Source organism: Berghia stephanieae, chromosome 3, assembly GCF_034508935.2.
Source record: "Berghia stephanieae isolate SIO BIC M18660-M18661 chromosome 3, UCSD_Bste_1.3, whole genome shotgun sequence".
NCBI lineage: Eukaryota > Metazoa > Mollusca > Gastropoda > Nudibranchia > Aeolidiidae > Berghia > Berghia stephanieae.
The window spans coordinates 13,790,325-13,817,086 of NC_088362.1; the positions used below are offsets into that span (position 1 = coordinate 13,790,325).

A 26,762-nucleotide genomic window follows, 5' to 3' on the forward strand; every position below is an offset into this window, starting at 1 on the left:
AGGATCATCATTTCTCACTAATGTTGATAATTCTGATCTGATGTTTCTAATCAGTTATTGTATTCTTTTAGAAGTAAATAAGTGTATCATTAGACTGTTGTGGAACACACACATATCTATTTTTTGGTAAGTGTATTAAAGAAAATAATAATAAAATATCATAGTCCAAAGCTTGGAATTGTTCGTAAGGAATATATGTTTTAAAATTTTTCTTACGTCGTCAATCTTTTAGTACCTCCAACAATTTAACAGTGGTTACAAATGAAGATGGTTCTTTAAAAGTAAAAGAGATTTCGAAATATTAATTTGAGATTGACTGCAATCACTCAGATTTTACCCCCATATAATATCCATTTATAAAGCATAATTCATATCATATGTATTTTTAAAAAAATTTTTAATTAACTATTTTTTTTCCTGTCTATACATAGTTGCATATCCATAATCATAATTGTCAAGTATTGCCCCGTTTCATTTTTAACTCATGTTGTTTTCATTGTTGATAGAACTGCTCCCACTTGATTGACTCTTTATTGATTATATTTTTTAGCATCTGGTTGGAGTCATCTGACCTCTCAGAGTGGGCAGGACTGGGTGGGGTTCCGACCTCCGATAGTGGGCAGGGAGGTACTTGCTGTGTCGTCTATCCCACTGTACCTGTTTTCCAACTTGCTTTTCTGTCTTTGTCTTGGAATGAGATTACTTAGTTTTGTCCCGAGTCCTGGCTGGGAGGGAAACTGTCAAATGCATTGTGATTGTTTTGGGAGATGATATTTTTTTCCTTGTAAATCATCTCTCTGTTATGTATTATTATATTTGTTATTTTTAATGTATACTGTAAGCATTTAAGTGTATTCCTCTTTGTTTGATTTTGTACTTGTGACCGGATGAGACATAGGTGATCTCAAACTAAGTACAGTGATGGTTTGCTCTTGGAATCTGCATCTGATCCCTATTTGTTCCCAGTTCCTCTTTGTCTTCCTTTCTCTTGGGTGCTTTAATAGTAATTCTAGAACTATTTACTGTCCCATTTTCTTCCTTTTCACTGGCGCTGATATAACCTAAATGTGTTGCAAGTGCCGTAAAACGCTTAAAAACTTAAAACTAGTGGGAAGGAGGTCACTTGTTATGTCTTCTATCTCCCATATCTGTTTTCCTTTACCATGTTGCTCTCTGTCTTTGTTCTGGATTGAGATTTCTCCTTTTTTTTCTGGTCCATGCGGGGATCTTTATCTGGGACTGGGAGGGAGATGGTCAAATATATAATACCTTTTTCTGAGAGTGAGATGGTATTTTTCTCTTTGTAAATCACCTCTCTATTACTGTTATGTTCTATATTATAATTACTAGTTTTGAGTATTGTACATTGTACTTTGTAAACATTAGAATGTATTCTTCATAGTGGAGTCCTTATTTTTTGTGCCTGGATGGGACTTTTAGGTATTGCCAAAATTTGCACATCAATGGATTGCTCTTGGATGCTTGTTTCCTATTTGATTCATTTCCCTTTGTCTTCTGTGCTTTTAAGTTGAGATTTAAAACTTTCCTCAATCATACCCCTTGTTACCTCTGCTGAAATTACTTAGTAGCGTTCTATGCGCTGTAAAACCAACATTTGAGTGCAGTTCAGCGCAGCAGCTTTTTTTTTTTTTTAATTAAAATGATGAAAACATTGATGGAAGAGAGGTAGAAATATTGCAATGGTTTAATTTCTTTCTTCTTTTTGTTGTGTTATCTTTACTCTATTTAGGTATCTCTTTTGCTGAAATTACCTTTTTTAAAAAAAGGATTGCTGGTCATTGCTAGTGCCGCATGGGTGCAAGGCCAAAAAAAGCATGAAATTCAAATAAGGCTGAAACTTATTTTGGTGATATTGTTTATAGTTGATCTCGATGCCGAAAATGAATTAAAATCCATTTCATAAAGCCGGAAATCTTGCACCCATAGCTCTGTAAAGTCCCTTAAAACAAACACGTATCTTTTGCTTAGCTCTGTTCTTTTGATGTCTCAATTCAAGTTTCATTTTTCATTGATGCCAGATCCATAATTTTAAATCCCATTATAATTTTTTTTTTTCAAGTCCTCCAAGAGATTTTATCACAGACTTCTAGTGTTTGATATTAATTCAGATTTTTAGTTGTTATCTCAAGAGTCTAAGTATTATGATATGACATGTTGTCAATTAATTATCATCACACTGTGTCTTCATGGTCTTAAAGATGAATTAAACAACGTGAATTGTTTTATGCATATTTTCTTACAGATTGTAATTTGAAGATTTTTATACTGTGTAGAGTTCTTTTCTGTAGTGAAGAATCAAGGTAATACTATTTGTAGATATCGTGTTTAGTTTATATGTTTTTCCCGTTTTTCTTTCCTTTTTTATACTAAAAATAAAATTTGAAAAAAGGCATGTCTGTTCATTATTGTATTATGTTCAATTTTTCTTATTCTTCTTTTCTTTTACTGGCGATATGTCCAGTAATTTCATTGAGGCAAATACATCTGCTTAGGGTTCATTGAATAGGGTTTGTGGCAGTTTACTGGTAGGGTTTTCTACTTCTGTTCTATCCATTAACTTGCTTAGGCTGGGTGGGGATCCTGACCTCCCATAGCGGGCAGGGAGGTACATACTGTGTCTTCTATCCCCTTATATCTGTTTTCCAACATACTTTCTGTCTTTGTCTTGGAATGAGATTACTTAGTTTTTTTCCTGGCCCTGGTCGGAGTCCTGGCTGGGAGGGAAACAGTCAAATGCATAGTTATTGTTTTGGGAGATGATATTTTTTTCCTTGTAAATCATCTCTCTGTTATGTTTAGTTTACATATTATATTATATGATTGGTAAACATTTGAGTGTATTCCTCTTTAGTTGGGACCTGTGCTTGTGTCTGGATTAGACTTTTAGATGATCTCAAACTAAGTACATTGGTGGTATGCTCTTGGAATCTACATCTGATCCCTATTTGTTCCCAGTTCCCCTATGTCTTACTTTGCTTTAATTGTAATTCTGTAACTTTTTACTATCCCATTTTCTTCCTTTTTACTGGCGCTGATATAACCTAAATGTGTTGCAAGCGCCGTAAAACCCTTAAAAACAAAAAAACAACTTGCTTAGGCATATTTATGACCTCTGGGGGGGGGGGGGGCTGGAGGTTACGCTGTGTCTTCTATCCCCTCATACCTGTTTTCCAAGTTGCTTTTTTGTTTTTGTCTTGGAATGGGATACCTAACTTAGTTTTGTTCCAGCCCTGGCTGGAGTCCATGACTTGGAGGGAAACCGTCAACTGTATAGTTATAGTTTTGGGAGATTATATATTTTTTTCCTCGTAAATCATCACTCCGTGATGTATTGTTAGTTATGTATTCTGTAAACATTTGAGTGTGTTTCTCTTTGTGGGATCCTGTTCTGGTGTCTGGATGAGACTCTAAGTTGATCTCAAACGAAGTACATTGATGGTATTTTTGACTATTCCATTTTCTTCTTTTTACAGGCGCTGATATGACCTGAATGTGTCGAAAGCGCCGCAAAATCCTTAAAACCAAATAATCTCTTTTTTAATGTATTGTAGTTATTTAATCTAATCGAATTTAGATCTGGTGAAAATAACTTAGTAATAGATCACTTGGTAAATCTTCAATTAATTTTAAAAAAAACTAAAATAATAGAATGGTATTCTGTTTTCAAACAATGCTTGCTTCAAAGAAAAAAGAATCACTTATGGTTTGGTTTGGAATTTTACTTTTATTTACATTGAATGTCTGTAGTGCAAAAGGTAGTATTCAACATCATGGTGTTGATGCCAGCCTCAAAGTAAAAAAGAATCACGTTTGGTTTGGTTTGGCGTTTTACTTTTATTTACAATGCATGTCCATAGTGCAAAAGGTAGTGCTCAACATCAGAGAGTTTTCTGAAAATAACTTAGTAATAGATCACTTGGTAAATCTTCAATTAATTAAAAAAAAAACTAAAATAATAGAGTGGTATTCTGTTTTCAAACAATGCTTGCTTCAAAGAAAAAAGAATCACTTTTGGTTTGGTTTGGAATTTTACTTTTATTTACATTGAATGCCGTAGTGCAAAGGGTAATATTCAACATCATGGTGTTGATGCCAGCCTCAAAGTAAAAAAGAATCACGTTTGGTTTGGTTTGGAGTTTTACTTTTATTTACAATGCATGTCCATAGTGCAAGAGGTAGTGCTCAACATCAGAGAGTTTTCTTTATTTTCTTTTTGGCAAGTTTTTGAGGTCCAACTATCTTGAATGTTGTTCTGTGAAAAAGAACAAAATAAATTAAAACATTGTGTTGAAAAAAAAAAAGATACAATGTAAACCATTCTATAAAAATATCTTTATTTCAGATCTTTTTACAAGATATTAGTTTAGGCCAGAATTCAATGGTCAATGCTTTTCCTAAATATATCAACTGTCCCTGTACAGTCGTGACTGAAAGTAACGTTACAATTTTGATATGCTCGCCATGGCAAGAAATATGCATTATAGTTATAGGAAATTAAATTATGTCATGTTAAGAAAATTAAATTCTGATTACAATGGTACCAAAACTATTCATATTCATATATACATCACTTCAAGCAAAATAAGTTGGTTTGAAAGAAATCACTTGATGATCCCTATTTGACAAAGGTAGAAGTGAACACAAAATAATGCATTCCCTGTAGCAAGTTTTCCCCATTCGGGTTCAAATAAGTTGCACATTTCTCCATGTTCGTTGACAACAAATTCAGTTTACCGTTGTTGTATGCTAGATCTTTACTTTGCAAGGACGTTGAGATCTCGATATCCTTCTAAAATTTCTATGTCAACATCTTTTAACACCTGCACAACATTAACATGCTGCCAAAGCTGAATTGCGAAGAATGGACAAGGTTGCTTGGACATTTGGAAGCTATATAGGGTGTAAAAAGGGTGGCTTATATTTTTATTTTTAACATAATATCTCAAATGTCAGAAAAGTGAGAGGAGCAGGCACATATGTTGATAGTAACAAGAAATGAAGTGAGTAGGAAAGTGCCGGAAGACAACAGAAAATAAAAACTTTGCAGCGGTGATGGGGGCTCGAACTCGTGACTTGCAGGGCTGAGAATCTTCCGCCTAAAGGCGGATTTCCGCCTAAATGGTAGTTTATCTCCGCCCATCCCATCACATTTCCTCCTTTTTCAAATTTGCCGTGTCAAACATTTTCCTCAAAACCACAAAATCACCATTATGTCTTATGTCATATTTTGACACCTGTGCTCAGTCTCGTGAAATTTGGTGACGGTCCCGTTTTTTATGACGTTGAGCCAGACAGTATGGCACCAGATGTCACAATTGACACAGAAGACCAGTAGTGTTCTTTGATTCGTCAGTTGATGGTGGAAGGGGATGGACAAATGGGTCTGGATTTTTTTCCCCTGTTGTAGGTACCTATTGTCCTTTTAATATCTCTCTCTCTCTCTCTCTCCTCCTCTCTCTCTCTTCTCTCTCTCTCTTCTCTCTCTCTCTCTCTCTCTTTCTCTCTCTCTCTCTCTCTTTCTCTCTCTCCTCTCTCTCTCTCTCTCTCCTCTCTCTCTCTCTCTCTCTCTCTCTCTCTCTCTCTCTCTCTCTCTGTGTGTGTGTGTGTGTGTGTGTGTGTTGATTAGAGTCATTTAAGTTAATTGAAAGGGGAAGGGCAGATTTTTTTTTCCCCTTTGCCTTTCTTTCTATTTCTCTTTTCTTCTTTATTATTTTTTTTTGGATATAGAATTCAAAAGGTCAATACATAAGTTATTCTGGTAAAGTAGTCTCCTCCCCCCCCCCCCCCCCCCCCCCCCCCCTATCTCTCTCTCTTTCTTTCGCAACTATCCATTAAATCATCTGGTATATAGAGATGATATATTAGAACAAAGCAATGGCGATTGGCTTAGTTTAATCTTTTTTCTTTTTACCTTTGGACTATGGCTTAATATTTGAGAGATTCTTGGGTTGTATTTATAAGCTGAATAACTACTAGGTTTCTTTGCTTGTGTTTCATCGATAGACCGAGGTATTATCATCACTGAATAAAAAAACACTCACCAAAACCACTACATCAACATCTCTACCACCACTACTACTACAAATAGCACCACATCATCCCTACCACCACTACTACTACAACTACCACCACATCATCAACCCTACTACCACTAGTACAACCACCATCATATCATCCCCACCACCACTACTGCTACAATCACTACCACATCATCATCCCTAGCACCACTACCACAACTACCACCACATCATCATTCCTACCACAACTACTACTACAACCACCACCACATCATCAACCCTACTTCCACTACTTCAACCACCACCACATCATCATCCCTACCACCACCACCACATCATCAACCCTACTACCACTACTTCAACCACCACCACATAATCATCCCTACCACCACTACTATTACCACCACTACTACTACAACCACCACCACACCATCATCCCTACCATCTCTACTACTACAACCACCACCACACCATCAACCCTACAATCACTACTACAACCACCACCTCATCATCCCTACCACTACTACAACTACAACCGCCATCCTTACCACCACCACTACTACAACCACCACAACATCATCCCTACCACTACTACTACAATTACCACCACATCATCATTCCTACCACAGCCTGGGTGGGGATCCTGACCTCCCATAGCGGGCAGGGAGGTACACACTGTGTCTTCTATCCCCTTATATCTGTTTTCCAACATGCTTTCTGTCTTTGTCTTGGAATGAGATTACTTAGTTTTTTTCCTGGCCCTGGTCGGAGTCCTGGCTGGGAGGGAAACAGTCAAATGCATAGTTATTGTTGTGGGAGATGATATTTTTTTCCTTGTAAATCATCTCTCTGTTATGTATTAGTATATTTGTTATTTTTTAATGTATAATGTAAGCATTTGAGTGTGTTCCTCTTTGTTGGATTTTGTTCTTGTGTCCGGATGAGACTTATAGGTGATCTCAGACTAAGTACATTGGTGATATGCTCTTGGAATCTACATCTGATCCCTATTTGTTCCCAGTTCCCCTATGTCTTACTTTCTCTTAGATGCTTCAATTGTTATTCTAGAACTTTTTACTATCCCAATTTCTTCCTTTTTACTGGCGCTGATATAACCTAAATGTGTTGCAAGCGCCGTAAAACCCTTAAAAACAAAACATCCTACCACAGCTACTAAAACCACCACCACACAATCATCCATACTACTACTACAATCACTACCGCATCATCCCTACCACTGTTATTACTACAACCACCAAATGTTGTAATTACACTTTCAACTTTTGAAATTCCACTGAGTTGTGTCAGAAATTGCTGCAAGACAAATTTTGGATCGCATCTCAGTAAATTTTAGTGAAATTCAAATTTATAGGTTATGGTCGCATGAATGGGTCATGATCTTCACGATGAAAAATTTCCTCCTTTTTGTGACCAGTCATTCTCACCCGTGACTTGGTACTTACTGGTACGACAACTCTGCCTGTCCAGGGAGATCGTGACTCTATCGTATGAGCTATCCACGACCCCATGGGTTTTGAGTCTTGCTCTCAGCAATGCATAGTGTAGTCTTTAGTCATATTCCCTCACTGTACTCAGGTGTAAAATGATAACTGGCATTGCAACATAAAATGTGACAGCTGCTGTAACTAAACTTCTGAAATTCTTGCATCTTATAAAAAAAAAAAAAAAATTTTTAAGGGAAAAGAGAAAATCTAGCACAAATATTTATCTACTTACTGGCATGTTGAGCAGATTGGACTGAAAGAGCAGTAAACTGCAACAAGGAAAAACAAAGAAATAAAAATAGAAATTTTAATTGTAATATGACATGCTTATATCCATACAACAAATTTAAAACAGTAAACATAAAACCATTATTCTCAACTTTGAATCATCTTCCCACAGTAAAAAATTCCTGCCCCTGAAAAGTAAACTCTGGATTCTTACCATAGAAAGCCGAGATAATTCCCAAGCTGTCTCTCATCTGTATACAGACATGTGCACTCACACTCTATATAAGGTCCAAGAAGCCAGATTACTCTGATTTCTGTATCCTTAAGAAGCAATTGCATGTTACCCCTTGGATAAGAAGCTATGGTGGAATCCTGATGAAGCCAACATCGCCGGGCCAGAAATACTGGTTGACATCATCCATCATCAATAGAACACAGATAAAGCCAAGAATATTTTGGACCAACGATAGGTGTTGACTTTAACCCGCTCCTTACCACCTATTGGAAAATCTTCACATTTGTTAAGATGCAACCGTCACTTTTCTCATCCAGATTTCATTTCTTTTTGCTATAGTTATAAAAAACTTGACATTCTATAATAGAGTTCATATTGTCGAATAATATTATGTATAGAATGTGCTTGTTGTTTTTCTGTTTGAGTAAGAAATGTCTGTTTTTTTGTTTTGGGTGGGTGTGAAGCTTTGGGAAAAATTATGAAAATAGCTTGTAAGGAGAGGGTTAAACGGTTAAACGGAAGTTGACTTAATGTGGATTCCACTGTCGTTTATGAAATTGATTGACACACACACACAATATAAATATAATCAAATGCAGTAAATGCCTAAGTAGATTTATAGCGTTTTGAGTATTTTCAGATAGCATTGTGAGTATTTTCAGCCTTGTTGTAGTTACTTTCCGGGCCAAAAAAAAAAAAAATAAAAAAAAAAATTATACAAGGCACACAAAATTTCAACTTTTGGTCATCGTTATTAGAAGACAGACAAATGTAATTTTATAACAATATATGGATAATAAAATGGAAATTAAGAAATATAGATAAATTAAAAAATTTTTTTTTACATTTTAAAAGAGAGAAAATGGGTTTATATACCTATTGATGGAAGAGGGAGAAAATAGAAAATGTATAATAAAGGTGAATTTCTTACTTGACAAGCAAACAGAACAGACATATCCGATATCCACCAGATTCCGATGACAAAAACAAGCAGCTCTGTAATCGACCTGGGCTTTGGGTGGCAAAGCCATCTGTCCACGGACGCTGGGGTCTGGCAGGAACACCCACTGGAGAAAAGAAATAATAAAATAAATATTTAAGCTGTTACCTTCTTTACAATGTGAAAGGTGAGAGACATTACTCATGACTACAAACTCATAAGTGGTCCACACAGAAAAAAGTTCTGAATAAATGGCCTTACCTCTCTCTCTCTCTGTCTCTCTCTCTCTCTCTCTCTCTCTCTCTCTCTCTCTCTCTCTCTCTCTCCCCTCTATATATATATATATATATATATATATATATATATATACTAGTAAAAAGCCCGCAATTTCGCAGGGAAAGAACTATTTTCATTCGATACTGTACTCACCATCATTTAATGAGGGCAGATTGGTAAACAACGTTGTCTGTGTAATTTGGTATATCTTCGGTTGATTTTTCTGTGTGGCCCAATAATATATTTAATAATATATTCCCTCAACTAACCCCAAGAAAAAATTAAACCTAGTACCTTTAATTAACCCGAACAGGAAAAACAAACACCCTAGCACTTTAATAATACTTATGACTAAGCCTAATAGGAAAAAAAATCATCCGATCTCGAGCTAACCCTAATAGAAAAAATCATGACAAATTGAATAAATAAACGCCTGACAAAAGATCAAAGGTGAAAATACAAATTTAAAGAATACTGGGGATGTAGGAGCTTTCGGAATGTCTCCCCCTTTACTTAACTTATGGAAAAACAAACTTCCTAGCACCTTTAATAAGACTTATGACTAACCTCTAGAGCTAACCCTAATAGAAAAAAAAACAACTCTCGGACTGCTTTGCACTACCTTTCAATATTTAACAAATCAAAATGGCGGCTGAAAATGAAAACAATGGTCAAATTAAGAAATTTTAAACTTTCACAAATCTATCAAGGTTTGTTCTAGAGTTTTTAAAATACTTCTAGATATAATGACAAATTGAATAAATAAATGCCTGACAAAATATCAACGGTGAAAATACAAATTTAAAGAATACTGGGGATGTAGGAGCTTTCGGAAAGTCTCCCCTTTGCTTAACTTATGGAAAAACAAACATCCTAGCACCTTTACTAAGACTTATGACTAACCTTAATAGAAAAAGAAATATCCTCGATCTCGAGCTAACCCTAATAGTAAAAAAAGAATCAAAATGGCGACTGAAATACCTTCATGTGATCAAGTGAATAATATCACTATGAATGCCACGATTTGCTAAAAAATGCCAACACCCACACAAACATGTATACACCACACACAACACACACACACACAAACACACACACGCACACACACACACACAAACATACACGCAATTAGAACAAACACTGATCACCGCTAAATCAACAACACAACGGAAGTAATAATAATACTTGATGTCATAAATAGATGACGCAAATTGACAACTTTTTACAGTGTCAAAATTAGTTGATTTTGGGAGTCAAGTGTCGTCGTTGGTACATATTTTATGATATCTGTTTGACTCAACGAACTTTCAAACTGACTTTAAATTATAAAAGGAAATCAAGTTATCTGTTTATCTATCTGTAAAATATACATTTCTAATTTTCAAATCTTTCAGTAGAGTTGTGCGCCGTATCAATTTTTTTATTGACTCAAATAAGCACAATGTTCTCCACAATGCTATATCTTTTAAAGAAAGGATATATATATATTTTATATATATATATATATATATATATATATATATATATATATATATATATATATATATATATGTCAGTCAAATACTAAAAAAGGCATATCAAAATGCAAACTAAGCAGTCGGGGTATTTAATTTTTAATCTACCTCGATCTAATGTTAAAATCCATCGCCATCTTTACTCATTTTTCACAAATAAATCCTGTTTATGGATCAACCTGTTTACTGGCATCCTGGTTTCTGAGCAATATTGAGAGCTTTAAAGACACGAGTAAGAACAGACTATCAGGAAGAAGAAGAAGAAGAAGAAGAAGAAGAAGAAGAAGAAGAAGAAGAAGAAGAAGAAGAAGAAGAAGAAAAAGAAAAAGAAGAAGAAGAAGAAAAAGAAGACAATGAAGAAAAAGAAGAAGACCAGGCTGATGAAATTATTAATCCCCCCCCCCCCCCTCCCCCCATTTCTCACCAAAAAAAAGACAAACAAACAAACAAAAAAACTTTATATATACAAACACACAAATTCACAGTGTGTCAACACTTACCAGTAGATACTGTAATAGTGCCGAGGCCTGGCGAATTTTGAGATAGATTCCTCCAGTGATGTCACAAGCCTGGTGAGTTGATACACATTGAATAATAATTTGAGCAACTGCCACTGCACATGTCTGTTACGTAAAGGCTTTACTATTTAATTTTTCTCATATTTCATTCTCGGAAAATATATATAAGTTAAAGTATATCCACTTTGGAAAAAAGTGTTCCCTCAGTTGAAGTGAAAAAAAAAACAAATTACAAAACAGCCAAAGAATAAGATGTATCTGAAATCAAAATTACAAAGAGAAGATGCACTGAAAAAACGATGCAAAATTGAAATAACTAAAATGCTATTGCTGATTTCCAGTATATACTATTATGACTAAACAAAAATAGACAAAAAAAAAAAAAAGAGGCAAAACCTCTTTTCTAACTATACCATGGGTGCAAGCAACTGGACCTCAAAAAGCCTGCAAGTCGACTTATGACCAGACATATAATCTGAAAAAGCCTGCAAGATTCATCTAGTCTTCATAATAGTAGTCCACGATTGTTGTATGTTTAATCCAAAGGTTGTAATGCAGTAATTTGTTAAGTTTCTTGTCACAAGTTGCACAATTAAAAAAAATATAAAAAATCAATCAAATCCAAATCGCAAAAAGCCGGCGACGTTTTTTTTCGGTAATCCAATCAGCCGGCAGTAGCCGGCACTCTTGCACCCATGCTATACTAATGATATTGTAACATTTTTGTACACATCCCATTGGTTTACCTGCTGCATTAAACCCGACTCCGAATCCAAGACACAAGCATCTATGTAGATATTCTAAACAATTGAAAAAAAAAAAGAAAACAATCAATAAACAAGTGGATGAGAAATTAATAATATAGATAGTTCGAAGATGACGTCACTCATGTCTTTGTTCTTGTTTTTTGCCATCCGCGTTTATGAGTAATGCGCACTAAACTGTATTATCCAGACTATAAACGTTCATGGATACACACAGTTTTGTGTGTTGGTCCGTTATACTTCCGGATGGCAATTTTATGAGCTTCTTAGCCAAGCACATACTATCTATATAATGTAAATCGTCTATACCACGCCTATTCCAAATACAAACAGCTCTAGGCTCAATATTCGAGATATCTCAAAATATTTGGGAGACTTTCATTAGGAATATCGGTTTAATTAACTAATCAATTCTATGTTTATAAGTTGGTGTTTTATTATTAATCAAAGGGATTGCTAGTTTTACATTGGCTCACATCCCATTCCCAATCACATCACTTTAGCATGCATAGTTTAACCCCAAACAGAGCAAATCTGATATCCATTTATTGCTTATAATAATCTTACAGATTGTAATAATAATAATAATAATAATAATAATAATAATAATAATAGATCTTTATTGTCCATAAATATGGCAATTTGTCATTTAGTTACACTTGTCATAACGTTATATGATGATTATAACATTGAACAGATATTTCACTCCTACTTATTTTCTCTCTCACTCACTCACTCACTCACTCACTCTCTCTCTCGCTCTCTCTTCCTCTCTTTCTTTCACCCATGTTAAGGTTAGCAGTTTGACAGGAATCTACAGAAGTAAATGGTTTTAAAATGTATAAATTTGTGAGAGTTGCTTTAAAAAAAAAATAGTAAAAAATTCCACTTGACTTTAGGGTCGATTCCAACGCAAGACTAGTATAACACAGGCGTCAGTAGCAATATAGCACCACAAACAAAGCTAGGACGAGGTGACTTGCTTAAGGCCACACAGCGCAGCAGGTATTCAAACTTGGTACCTTTCAGGTAAGAAGCAAGACTGAATCGCTGAGTCATCCTGCCCCCATAGTATCTCTAATCAGATTGGCAACTCTCTCTCTCTCTCTCTCTCTCTCTCCTTCTCTATCTCTCTCATACACTCTTTTCCCTTCTAATGCTAAATAAGAGATCCATCCTTGAAATTCACGATTCAGATTTTACCAGGTGCTAAATATTTTCTCTTTCTTCTGGCCCTCCCACCCTCCTCAATACCTAAAATATTTCACTGGCCATTGTTTGTTTGTTTTTGTTTTTAAGGGTTTTACGGCGCTTGCAACACATTTAGGTTATATCAGCCCCAGTAAAAAGGAAGAAAATGGGATAGTCGAAAGTTTAGAATTACAATTAAAGCACCCAAGAGAGAGTAAGACAAAGGGGAATTGGGAACAAATAGGGGTCAGATGTAGATTCCAAGAGCATACCATCAATGTACCTAGTCTGATATCACCAAAAGTCTCACCCAGACACAAGCACAAGATCTAACAAAGAGGAACACACTCAAATGCTTATATTTCATTATACATTAAAAATGACAAATATAATAATACATAACAGAGAGATGATTTACAAGGAAAAAAATATCATCTCCCAAAACAATAACTATGCATTTGACTCCGGCCAGGGTCGTGACAAAACCAAGCAATCTCATACCAAGACAAAGACAGAAAGCATGTTGGAAAACATATATAAGGGGATAGAAGACATGGTAAGTACCTCCCTGCCCACTGTGGAGGTAGGGAAATATTTCACCATTGTCATCGAATCGACATGTCTGTCTACTCCATCCACACCTTCTTCCCCCAGGGTGTAATCAAATAACATTTATTTACCTGTTTCTGTGCAGCAAATACAGCGTTCATGAAATTCATATATTGGGATGGGCAATCTTGTGAACCTTTGATGACCTAGGAGTAAACACAAAACTCAAAATGAAATAAGTTGAATGACAGCGTTATCTGCAATGTGCACTCTGCCTAAACTCTTAAATTACTCACCAAGAACATCTCGAATGAAAAATTGAAGTAAGTTTATGTTTTGATTTTTGCTTCTGTGCCAGTGTTGACCATTTGAAATAAAAAATATAAAACACATTTTTCCACGTTACTTAATTTAACTTGAAAAATAAAAATTATCTTTAAGTTTAAGAAACTTGCAGGCTCGATAATAAGATTAACACTGGATGAATAGTACAGTGGACTACAAAAATACCTATTGAACAAAATTGATTATACTAGAATAAATAGGAAAATTTCGAGCTCAAATGACTACATAATAAAAGTAATAGGATGTGCCTTTCTGAATATTCATATGATGTTACCACTCAATATCATTTTCATTTTGATTAAAGAAGAGCCTAATTCTTAAAGTGTTCCTTGTCACATAATTTGTGGGTTTAAAAAAAAAATTCAAAAGCTATTTCATACTTTTTATTCAATACTTTCAATCAAAATACATCAATATGTTACACAACTTGAATCTTGGTAGATTGCCCTTACATATGTCAGACAAGTAGATCTGCAAAAATATGTTCATGTTTTAAATATATCCAATAAGATAACCAGAAATATATTGAACATCAAAATCATAATTATTACAAATTCAAACTTACCAATATCCGGTATGAAAGTTTTTCTCCAATTGGTGATTCTCTATCTACCCTATTGATATCTGAAAAAGTTATGTCAGGAAAAAATATTTGCTTAAAATCTACCTATCATTAAAATCAAAGACTATATAAAAATTAAACATTGACATTAAGCAACTTGAATCCATGAGCCATTAGGCCCATGAAGCTGTAGTTAATCCCGGTTTCTATGGCGTGAAACGGATGATAGCAATTGCTAGCGACTCTTTGGATAGAATGCTAGTTTATCACTAGTATCACAAGTACTTTCCACCAAATCTAACAGACCCAGCTACCCAATCACTGCAAGGTAGATAGGTGGTTAGAAAAAAAAAAATCCCAACCTCCCCCAGAATCCATGATAATATAAATGAGTAATCTAATCATTGTCCTTTAATGTCATGTAATAAGGATACAACACAATGCTTGTGCAAGGGAACCAGAGATAAGGCAATTGTTTGGCATTTCATCAGTCATCTCATCAAGGTTATCCTGATCTGTAGAGATGAAATAAAGGTAATCAATAAAATGACAACTATTAGCGATTCCCAACACATCTCATTTATTCAATACAAATGAAAGTGATAACAATTTTTAAAATTGAGCTTTTATATAGCGTAATATCCACTAAATGCACTCAAAGCACTTTACAAGGGGTCACTGGTCAACAACAACATTTAACATTTAGGATGGGGCATGATGCCTGTTACTGTAAGGCGATATTACCTTTTTTTCGGACAGAGACAACGCTGTTAACGGCCAGGTACTCATTTTACATCTGAGTACGGTGAGAGAATGTGAGTAAAGAGTCTTCTCCAATAACTCAACTATGACCGAGCAAAGCTCGAACCCAGGACCTTCCGATCCGAAAGTGTCAGACCACTAGACCACATAGCCGCACAAAGTGATAAATTTAGGAGCAGGCACTGGTATAAGTATAAGGATAAGATCTAAAAAAAAAAAAGTTGCATGAAACAGTGCCTGCCAGACAAAGCACAAAGCTTGTGTAAGGCAACCAGAGATACAAGAAAAAAATAAAATCGGCTGTAGAATGAACCCCAGACTTCCTAATTACCTAACAAACGTGCTACCACTACACCACAGTCAGGGCAGGCTGATGTTTTTCTAGTATTTTTCTCTCTTCTTTATCTGGCACTGGTTCACACACATTTATTTCAAATCTTTGTTCATTCTCAATGAAATTCTGTTTAAACCCTCTCCTTACCACATTATTGGAAAATCGTTACATTTGTTACTTGTTACGATGCAATCATCACTTTTCTCATCCAGATTTCATCAAAAGCTATAAAAACTGGACATTCTGTAATACAGCTCATATTGCCAAACAATACTATGGTATAGAATGTGCTTTGTTGCTTTTCTGTTTGAGTAAGAAATGTCTGTTTTTGTGTTGGTTGGGTGTGAAGTTTTGGGGAAAATTTTGAAAATGGCTGGTAAGGAGAGAGTTAAATAGATAATATTCCCCACAGCATTCCTGTGTACCAGGCAACAAGATGTTAAAGTCAGTAATATATAATCATAAATGTTATTTCAGAAGATTTTTTTTTTATATTACAATATTCAAAAGCAAAAATTTTAAAGAAGACATGCAAACTGATCATAAGGTCACAGCCGTAATTGCATAATAGTCTCTTTTCTTACTTTACATAAGTACATAAATACAAAAAGCTGTGCATTTCCTACCTTTTTGTATTAGCTGTTTGATTTGTGTCTTTAGCTGATGTTCTAACTGTGTAAAAATCTCATACTGTCCACCCTCCACAACTCTCATAGCGTTTTGCTGTTCATGGTCAGGTCTTGGGTATAAAAATACACTGAAAAAGAAATTTACTGTAATCGTAAGTGCATTGACAATTGACATTGTTATAATTAAAACCAGTAGCATGATAGTGATAGACAATGGCCTAAAAAACTGGACAAGGAAAGAAAATATTAAATCGACATCTAAGTTAAATGATACACTACCTTGGATGTAGGTCTCCTTTCCTATAGATAGAATGAAGTTGACGTCAATCGAGTCTTTGTTATTGTTTTTTGCCATCCTCGTTTATGAGTAGTTCTCACTAAACTGTATTATCCAGACTATAAAAGTTCAAGGTTACACAGAGTTTTGTTTGTTGGTCCATTATACTTCTGGATGGCAATTGTTGTGAGCCAAGCGCATACTATCTATACATTTTTACAGTAAAGTATGCTTGTTTTTTCAGAAAATAAAATTAGCCAAATATGATCGAAATTACTTTTCAGTCTTCCTTGTTGTAATATTGTTGATTATATAAAATAAAATTAAAAAAAAATATATAACCAATATAAGTCACACCATTTACTATTGCAAAACTTTAATTTGCTCTCTCTTTACTTTCATCATGATCACCAAGCCCTGCACTAAGCAATTCAGCAATAACGCAATTTAGCAATAAAACTAAACCATAGTTTGTGACTTAACATTACCTCTTGTCCGTATGAGCTGCGATAACAGCTACCTTATTCTTGTGTTCCAACATGAGGTGGGTGTTTGCCAAGACAGTGACACAATTCACACAGTGACTCAATGTGATCTGGGCCTTGTATCAAATATGAAATAAGATTAAAATGATCTTATTTGAAACAATAACTTTGAAAAGTGAAATGTATTTATCAGACCGATTGTTTTTAAAATCAGTATTTAAAAAAACAAGAAAAACACACAAATAAAAATGGTACGGTTAATATGATGTTGGCAGTCAATGCCCCTTGTTCCAGGGGAAAAAAATAAAACAAAACCAATCAATTGATTAAATCCTTTTAAAGGTAATGGGATCAATGATATGTACTTGAAAAAGTGAGGGGATGAAAAATAAATGATATATTTTTGACTTACCCAGATATTGATTAAGTGGTGGTTTGGTTCTAATTATTAGGAAAATCCTTCAAAATTTGAGATTTTGGTAGAAAATGATATATTATTATCTTAGAAATTATACCACTGAAGTCTAATTTCTCAAAATATACTGTAAAGCATGAAAAACACGGTCGAAAAGGGAATAGATAGTAAGAAAAGTGTGAAAAATGGAAAGATGTCATTTTTTTACTGGTGAGGAATAGAGCTGTGGTGAGGCACCAGAACAACTTGCTGTCTGCGAAACTCTTGCCGCAAAATGATTCATTGAGTATTGAATTGGAACTCAGAACTGTGATTGAAATTTTCTTTTGAAAGATTTATTTTTTTGTTTTTCAAATGCAGATTCACTGTTGCGTTTTTTTTCTTCTGACTGACAAGGGCTCACTGTACTTACATGCATGGCTAGCACATGCAAAACGATACATCTAACCCACAAAAAGATACATCTGAGTAGCAAAACAAGATATCTAGGTTTCAATTGTATCATGACAGCAAACCAAACCAAGCGACTTGCAGTTCAAAAGACATTTCCATAAAACACTCAGTGTTTGCGAGACCCTTATAAACCAATTCCCGCCCCAGCTCTATTGTGAAAACTGTGTCAAATATTTCACAGAATCTACTCCATGAAATTGTCTGAAAATTTCCATTGATGAGTGTCTCTTATTGAGTTTTTGTGGGTAAGTGGAGAAGAGGGGGGGGGGGGGGGGGGATGAGGTTCTCTCTAAAAGTGAATAAAATTGCAACCTTATTGGAAAGATTTGAAGGTGTATGTGTAAATACTCCCCACCCCAGTCCTGCCTGGTAGATCAATACCATTACATATATAATTTTGTGTAATCTACATTTTTAATATGTTAGAGATATTTTAGTGAGAACTAATCACCCGACTGATAGGGCTACAATACAAAGAACCAAGTGACATCAACTCCATCCATTGTCAATCTTACCTGTTCATCATGCGTACCACCCCACCATGCAGGATTTGTGTCTATTATGATAATCAGAAGACTATTTACCGATTGATCTGAAACCAAAAGAAAAAGAAAAAATGATAAGCTTACACTTGAGTGTTGAATTGAGAGATAATAATAATAATAATAATAATAATAATAATAATAATAATAATAATAATAATAATAATAATGATAATAATAATAATAACAATAATATTAATAATAATAATATAATAATAATAATAATAATAATAATAATAATAATAATAATAATAATAATAATAATAATAATAATAATATAATAATTATAAATATATATGAAAAATAAATATGAAATTAACAAACACGCAATCCTATAAGTCTGTAAGTCACTATATGGTTAAGGAGGGAATTTAAGTTTTTAGATTTAGGGAATCGTTAATAACGGGGCAGCCCTATTTTTTTTTTGGTAGAGGATAGTGAAGTTTTTCATAAAATTTTAATGATTTTATTTTTATGTATCATGTATCAGCTTCTTCTGATCTAGACTTCCGAATTCTGGAGAAAAATACTAATGATGCTATGCCCCTAATGAAAATATTTCCACACAGAAAGCAAAATGAGATTTTAAAGCTTTAGTATTCATTGTAGGTGCAAAACCACATTTTTATATTTGTTGTTCCTGAAAGTAGTGTTGGTGGAGAAGCTAGGGAAGCAGTATTTTGGATTTATGAGCTTTCATTTTTTTTTAATGATTTTAAAAAATCCCGGAGTCACCATATTCAGGGCACACCCATTTACTTTTCTGAGAGGTTGTCATAAAAATGATTCTGAAAAGTAATAAATTGTTTTTTTCACAATTCATTTTTAAATTTAACTCTAACCTAAAGATTTTAATTATTATTTTTAAAGCTGAAAGAAGCTTTTAACTTATGGATGTTACTTGCCATTTTCAAAAATCAATTTTTAGTAACGTATAACCAGGAAAAACTCCATATTTAAGATCCAGCTTAATTATTGAAGGGGGTAAAAAAAAGAGATACCATTTCCTTTTCAGAATGACATATCAAACACTTAATTTTCAGGATCATTTTAAAAAGTAAATACAAACAACGAAAATTGCTCTTTTTTTTCTGAAATAACTTCAACGTAACCCATGTATCATAAAAAAACTTACTCCAGGTGACAGTGACAATTTGAAGGGTAGTGTTCCCATTTGATAAAACAGTGGTGCCAATTTTAATATTATACTATATTAAAATTGACACCAATTTATAGGCTATTTTGGGGCAAAGTTGTAGCTATTATTTCTATGAATGGAGCACTGATTGTGTGCATGCCCGGATGACTCAGAGCAGTGACACCGCGGCCACCGTCAGGTCTAATGTCATATTTTGACACCTGAGTTCAGATGCGTGAATTTTTGTGGCACTTCCATTTTTATGATGTCAGCCCATATTGACTTACTCGGTATTTGCAAGACCCTTATGAACCAATTCCTAATACAGCTCTAGTGCACGGTAACTTATGACCTTGATTTCTTTCGTTTCCACCCCCACAATCCCACTTTTTGTGTTATATGTAGAACGTAAGTAGCTGGGCTGCCAATGGATCAGTAAATTAGCCAAACAGAGAATCTATAGTTTGGCATTAGACGCCCATTACCCGATGTCTTGGTTTTTAATCCTAGCCTAGTGACAAAAACAAAATCCTGCATGTATTGCACACTGAGAAGAAAGTCTTCGTATAACCAATGAGATGGGAAGGGAAAGGGATGACACTGTGACAAGAGAGAAGGGGAAGGGGGTAGGGGGCAGGGGGGAAGACGAAAGAAACAATGGGTTCCCTGATGTTGTAGATCCAAGGAGTGTTACTTACGGAGGTGCTTCACAGTGCGTGCTTCTTGAAATTTTAACCTCTTAACAGTCAGTGACCCTGTTTTGTTTTTTTTCCCAGATTGCTAATATGCAGAATAAATCGTTTACACCAAGAGAGAAGAAAGAGTATGATCAGGTGTTAGGCTAGTGTAAGATTGAATCTCGCCTTTAATAGGTAAAGGGGGAGAATTCTTTTTTCAAACGACGTATTGTTATGTAATACGAGACATGTGTTATGTAATCAAAACGAGTAATATTAACGTTATGAACAAATTGCTCTATCTTTGCTCTCCAACATTCCATTGTGACAAATAATATATCAAATTGTTTGTCTTAGTGATGGCAATCTATATAGACAATAAAGAAGTGTTTGATACAAAAATTTAACGACATACCATTACATAATAATATGGCAATATTGCATAATCATACCAGTCATATACCGCAGATACAATGCTGTGAATCATCTGCTCACATAATCGATACCAACAAATTACATGTACCAAACTGTTCATACTTCCAATTGTAATCCAACAAAGTGTATTAAAAAACATTGAACCCAAAACATAATGGCACATTATTACATAATAATGTTTAAATGTTACATAATCGAAAGCAATGATATACTGGAGATACTATGCGACCTACACAGACAATCGATATACCATTTTGCTCGTCTCTTTCAGGGCTATGTATTGAGAGTGGTAACGACGTACTTAATGCATTCAGAAGGGTGACAAACACAAAACACCAGTTTTTAAAAAAAGAAGATGGTACTCACCCTTCGGCTACATAATGAGCAAATCTCCAAGGACTAGATCTGCGAGGAAGTCACAGACTGTAACATCATAATCCTCACCTTCTTCCTCAGTGTCAAAATGTTTCCAGTAGCGAACTGTGAAAAGATCCTTGGCCTTTGAATAATGATGGTAGCTCAATACTCTTCCAAAATATGGCACTATCTTTCCACCCTCATCCCATGAATGTTTAACCAGGGTCTGAGTAAAACAGTTTGGATTGGATATAAACTCTGTGATGACAGATTTGATCTCAATACTTGCACTGATGGTGTCACAATTTTTACTCAAGAGAGCATGACTAACTTCTTTAGCTAGGGCTTTTCTTTTTCGTTGATCTTTAACTTGGGTAGCTGCTGCTCTTCTGGTATGCACCTCCTTCAGTAGAGCTGAGTTATAATGATAATTTTTAACCCTGGCTCTGTAGCCCTCCCTCATCGCAAAATTTACAAGTTTATCCTTTTGCACTTGCTCTTTAGACATTAAAAAATCAATGGTCCCATTTATAATGGCCTTTGACTTCCCATTCAAAAAGCCTATTGTAGACCGAGGGGCTCGTCGATAAAGGCCATCTAACAGTCCTAGAGTCCGCTCAGATGCCATGTTGTTGGTAGGTGCATTCCTAGCTGCAGAAAGCATATCTTCAGATGGACGTCTGAATACACCAACCAAGAACTCTGACATCTGGCGGGAAAGGACAGTCTTAACAGAGGAGAGGACAACTTTTAAAATTCTCAGTTTAACAGCTTGATCACCAGAAAATGTTGCGAGGGTAAACAAAGTAATATCTATTTCAGGACAAAGGGTATGACCAAAAATGTCAACAGTTGGTTCGGCGACTAAAAGAGGATCTTCTATCCATTAATTCAATCTTTTTACGCTGTCCTGTATCACAGGCGACTGAGGAGAAAGAAAATGAAAAAAGAAATGGGCACAAATTAATTTTCTTTTACTGAATACAAAAGAGAAAGGAAACACTAAAATGAAACGAAATGGAAATATATTTTTAAAAAGTAATAGTGAAGCTAAAAAATAACAATACATAACAGGGAGATGATTTACAAGGAAAAAAGTGTCTCCCATAACCACAACTATACAATCAACTGTTTCCCTCCCAGCTAAGGACTCTGGCCAGGATAAAACTAACTAATCTCATTCCAATACAAAGACAGGAAGAAATTGGAAAACATATCGTGGTGTAGAAGACAGCAAGTACCTCCCTGACCACTATGGAAGGTCTAAAACCCTACCAGCTTTTCTGTCTTCTCTTTTCACCCAACAGAAGTAGTAAGATCTGATGGAGAGTACTTTGCAATTGACTCAAAGGTAGCAAGGAACTAATATAGTTGACTCTACAGAATCCAGGATAAACTCAAGCTCTAGACTTATGGGCATGGATGTCTATTACTATTAATCGACAAATAAGCAATAAGAGAAAAGGTTTATATAATAATACCATTTCAAGATTGGACTTCGTGGATGAATAAAACATTGTCATCCAGGGTCCAGTGATCAATTTGCCAATCATCCCAAGAGCCCACAACTGCACTAAAATGAGCTTGTTTCCAAGATCTTGCAACAAACTAGATTTCAGCATGGCTCCTGAAAGTGTACAAAAACGTATAATAATCGTAATTAAAGAAAACTGTTAAAAATCTAGAAGTTCAACTGCAGATATTTAGATAATGGATAATTGACAGGATATGACATTAAGAAAGAAAGAGGATCAGTTGGACAAATTAATCAGGCTTGATTTCAGTCAACATCAATTTTTTTAAAAACTCATTTTTATATTAGTTGGCTTGTTTATCATGTCTGGCATGGAATTTGGCTAGAATTAGGCACTTTGAGTGAGAGCAATGTAACAAAGGACAATTAGCAAATAATATACATCCCAATCACAGTACAGATATACGAACATTTACTGACCATTTTGATTAAAAATGATTTCATTTAGTTTTTAATAACTGGCTATACTTCACCTGCAGAACATGAAGTCTCGAGGAATGATACTAATTTTGGTAGATGCTGAATGATAAGCCCAGCCAAGTGGAATTGCACATGCAATCGGTTTCCAACATACCGACAAAATGTGCTTAAAGGAAGCTTATGATCCCTCAGCATACATTTAAATCCCTCTGGATCCCCACTTCCATTTTTGAACCTGTGGGGAAAAAAATAAAATAGACAACAGATTTTAGCAAATAAATAAACATGTAAAATTAATGCTTCCATCACCATAATTAAACAAGATTTATGAATTTGTGTCACATTAAAGACAATTATGACAATTCCATTTTTAAGTCATCAGAGATCGAAGAGTGGGATAGAGCTACTAAAGCCTTAGTCAAATGAACAAATCCCAGTGGCTCCATTGATGTCTGATCAGAAACCCTCCATTCCAGTCTTCCTACCACTAGCCACCCTATTGCCCTATATAAACTATCTTTAGTATTAACCAAATATCAAACTGATATTTTGTTAATCTGATGAAATTCACTTAAAAAAAGAGCTATGGCCCTATAAAATAAGTTTAAATTAAATAAAAATTGAGAGACAAAAAAAAAGGTTATAATTACCTCAAAGTTGAAACGGCATGAATGCAGTTGGTCGCAGTCCCGTCATTTCCGAAACATCTTCCCTTTACACCCTCAGATTTGTCAACAAACTTCTGGAGGTCCAATCTAACACATCGAGCAATGCCATCCAATGGGTGGACATTGCAATTCAACTCAATAAGCTGATGATTCCATTCTTTCTCAAGCTGGCGCCTTACACAGCTATTGACCGCTGCCCTGTCAGTTAAAGTGCAGGATACACGTTTAACAATTTGCTGTAAAAGTTCATCTGGATCTCCACCGTTGAATCGAGCATATGTCGAACCAATTTCCAGAAATGACGACAAAATGTGACGGACATAGTCACTCGTAGAGCCCCCTGGAATGTGACAAACATCAAGCACAATTGTTGTGTTGTCTGCTGTTAGATGGATCTCATTAATATGTGATCCATCTAACGATGTTGCGTCCCATGACAGAGATATGTCGTCATTCCTGAAAATAAATTCAGCAGCTTGGACATTGCTCAAAACACCCAATTCATACGCCATTTGAGCAATTGTTGCAGACGATGGTACGTCCTTAACATGACGATTACGAAGAGACTCCCCGATAACTCTAATGGCACGGGAACATGACTTTACAGGGATACCCATTAAAAGAAGGGCATATATTGTTTCCCTCACTTTCGGAAGATAACAATTGTTCTTTTTGGTATCCACTATTGTCTTATCTAAATTTGAATTTGAGTCTTTGTTAGACAGTTTCAAAAACTCTACGAGAAGGTCCTTTTCCTTAATTACATTCCTCAAGTCATTAACCTCTTGTTCATTTACTTTCAAAGAAGATTTTAATTCTGTCTCAACATCAAAAAGTCTCTCCTCAAGAATTTTAACTCTCCTTTTTAGCGACTTAATGATGTTTCTCAATTTGTCATTAATATGACTGCAGGGGTGGTACACTTTCACTGTGGCTGAGCTGGCTAGTCGACGACGAAGCATTCTTATTGTTTGTCTGTGACGTTTGTCCCGTTGATTAACAGTTTTAATGCAGTATTCTTTCTTAATTTTTGCAACAGTCTTCATGCGTTGAGTCGATTCTTTTTTTTTTTTGCTTTGTATTTATTTGTGATGTCGTTAAGTGTTGTCTGTAAATGTTTGATGGTGATGTGGGAGCGTGTGGGTGTAGAATCTGTTTGTGGTGAAGACTTGAGGTGAGGAGGTGGTACTGGAGGTTGTGGAGCAGCAGCTTGGGTTGTTGTGGATAATGGACAGGACATTTCCTCACTTTTTAAGGGAAATGAAAATGGCGATAAAAGAAAGTCCTTCAATGCATCCCACCCCCCTTGAAATGTTTTTACTTAACTGCATATAACGCTGATGGAGAAATCGGAAGCGATTAATGGCCATTGGCACTGAAACACTGTCTTCAGCAATGTCAAAATGTTTCAACATTTCTCTCACTGCAGTTGAATAGGTGAACTTTTTCCTTTCCCAGAAAGTCTTTTGAAGGGACCTACATATTTAGTTGAAGGTGCATTATTTTTGATATAGTGGATCACAGATCCAGTACACAATTGTTTTTTTTTCAGCCACAGAGGCAACAAACATAGAAGCACTTTCTGCTGACTGGGATTTGAACATTTTCACTGAAAAAAATAAAAATAAAACAAAACATGAAAAGTTGTTGAACCACTTTGAGGAAAGAAAGTCAATTATCACTAAAATCAACCATTGAAAACAATTGTTATATATTCCAAAATCATTTTTTTAAAGTATTATATTTATACAGAATAAACTTTATTCAGTAATAATAAACCAAAAAAAAGTATTTTCCATCTAAATCTAAAAATTTCAAATTCGTTCTAGTTCTGGGAAGACTTGGAAAAATATTTTCTTAGTTCTTAGTTTAGCCTAATTTTAATAAGTGACCACTTTATTTTTGACAATGATTAATTATAATTCTGAGATAAATGGTTTGTTAGAGTTATCTAAACTTAACCACTCACAATAATTTTTTAAAAGTTTAAACCACTGACTCACTGACACTAGAACTAGATAGAACAAAAAAAAAAAAAAATAAGAGAAGAGGAAAAAAAATGGAAATCAAAATCGTGAACACGCATGCTCCATTTTTAACAAAGAGATGCAAAATAATATTCAGCAAAGAATGAAACTGTCTTGGTAACAAAACTCATCATGCTATACAATTAATAAATGAGGATCGACATAAGCTCACACCTGAGCAATGGGAACTGCAGTCCAGTCAAGGCAGGCATGGCCGCACGGTAAAGTCGGGTGTATGCAGAAAAGTCCCTTTTAGACGCAGAGTTAAAAAGTATCTGCGCATGGATTTACAGCTTTGAAATTTGGCACGAATAAAAAAAAATGAATGAACTAAAAATAAGCGTTTGAATTTTAAAAACACACGCGGCCAAAAAAAAATATTAACAAGTGAACTTACCTAATTTTTAAAGAATCACAGCTCCTCATGTAGAAGACTTACGATGACAGTTTTAACATCAAATGAAAGAGCTTTCAAAGATCCATGCAGTGATACCTGGATGTACGCAATTTACCGGAAAATAACGAAGATAAGCGAGTTTTCCCGAACACCCCCGCAGCGTGTGAGCAATTCTCGGTCACAACTTATATAGGCGAGTTTCGGGTCACGAATCAGGCCGCTGAGCCAGGTTGCATTAAACTGCCTACTTATAGGCTGTCTCGTAGCCTCCTGATAGGCTTGTCACTGGGCAGTGGATGACGATGTGGTCCATTGTCTCAGGGCCTCCTTGGCAATGACGGCATGCATCTGATTCTCTCAGATTCCATCTATGCATGTCAGCTGCGGTTCTGCCATGTCCTGTCAAAATGCGGTTGGAGGTGACCCAGCATTTTCGGCTATTGCAGAGAAAAACAGGTGTTCTTTCTGTTGGGTCGGGTATGATGTTGCCTCCCCTGGGGCTGTTTTGGTTCCACATCGACATCCATTCCTCTTTCACGTTGAAATG

The 26,762-nt window shown here is 35.2% G+C and overlaps 2 protein-coding genes across 2 annotated transcripts in view; both read right to left on the reverse strand.

The window, feature by feature from the left end:
- Positions 1-4,065: 4,065 nt before the first annotated feature.
- Positions 4,066-26,762, reverse strand: part of LOC144967175 (general transcription factor IIH subunit 3-like) — a 23,610-nt gene continuing 913 nt past the window's right edge. The window contains exons 2-12 of the mRNA XM_078904100.1: positions 18,536-18,612; positions 17,156-17,268; positions 16,388-16,518; positions 15,100-15,180; positions 14,669-14,727; positions 13,890-13,964; positions 12,001-12,054; positions 11,237-11,305; positions 8,938-9,073; positions 7,776-7,812; positions 4,066-4,273 (exon numbers count right to left, since the gene is read on the reverse strand). Coding sequence (XP_078760226.1) covers positions 4,210-4,273; positions 7,776-7,812; positions 8,938-9,073; positions 11,237-11,305; positions 12,001-12,054; positions 13,890-13,964; positions 14,669-14,727; positions 15,100-15,180; positions 16,388-16,518; positions 17,156-17,268; positions 18,536-18,612 — 896 coding nt within the window. The 3' untranslated portion in view covers positions 4,066-4,209. The remainder of the gene's footprint in view (positions 4,274-7,775; positions 7,813-8,937; positions 9,074-11,236; positions 11,306-12,000; positions 12,055-13,889; positions 13,965-14,668; positions 14,728-15,099; positions 15,181-16,387; positions 16,519-17,155; positions 17,269-18,535; positions 18,613-26,762) is intronic.
- On the reverse strand, positions 21,967-26,296 carry LOC144967174 (uncharacterized). Its single transcript, XM_078904099.1, has 5 exons — positions 26,216-26,296; positions 23,774-25,400; positions 23,177-23,358; positions 22,651-22,796; positions 21,967-22,094 (listed from the first exon to the last, which is right to left on the reverse strand). Exons 2-5 carry the CDS (start codon positions 24,835-24,837, stop codon positions 22,056-22,058), a joined length of 1,431 nt encoding a protein of 476 aa, XP_078760225.1. The 5' UTR covers positions 24,838-25,400; positions 26,216-26,296; the 3' UTR covers positions 21,967-22,055.

Coding starts and splice junctions, on each gene's coding strand:
- LOC144967174 (XM_078904099.1), bottom strand. CDS start 24,837: ATGAAGACTGTTGCAAAAATTAAGAAAGAATACTGCATTAAAACTGTT. Junction 23,359..23,773: donor CATGCCGTTTCAACTTTGAG/GTAATTATAACC, acceptor TTTTCCCCACAG/GTTCAAAAATGGAAGTGGGG. Junction 22,797..23,176: donor CGAGACTTCATGTTCTGCAG/GTGAAGTATAGC, acceptor GTACACTTTCAG/GAGCCATGCTGAAATCTAGT.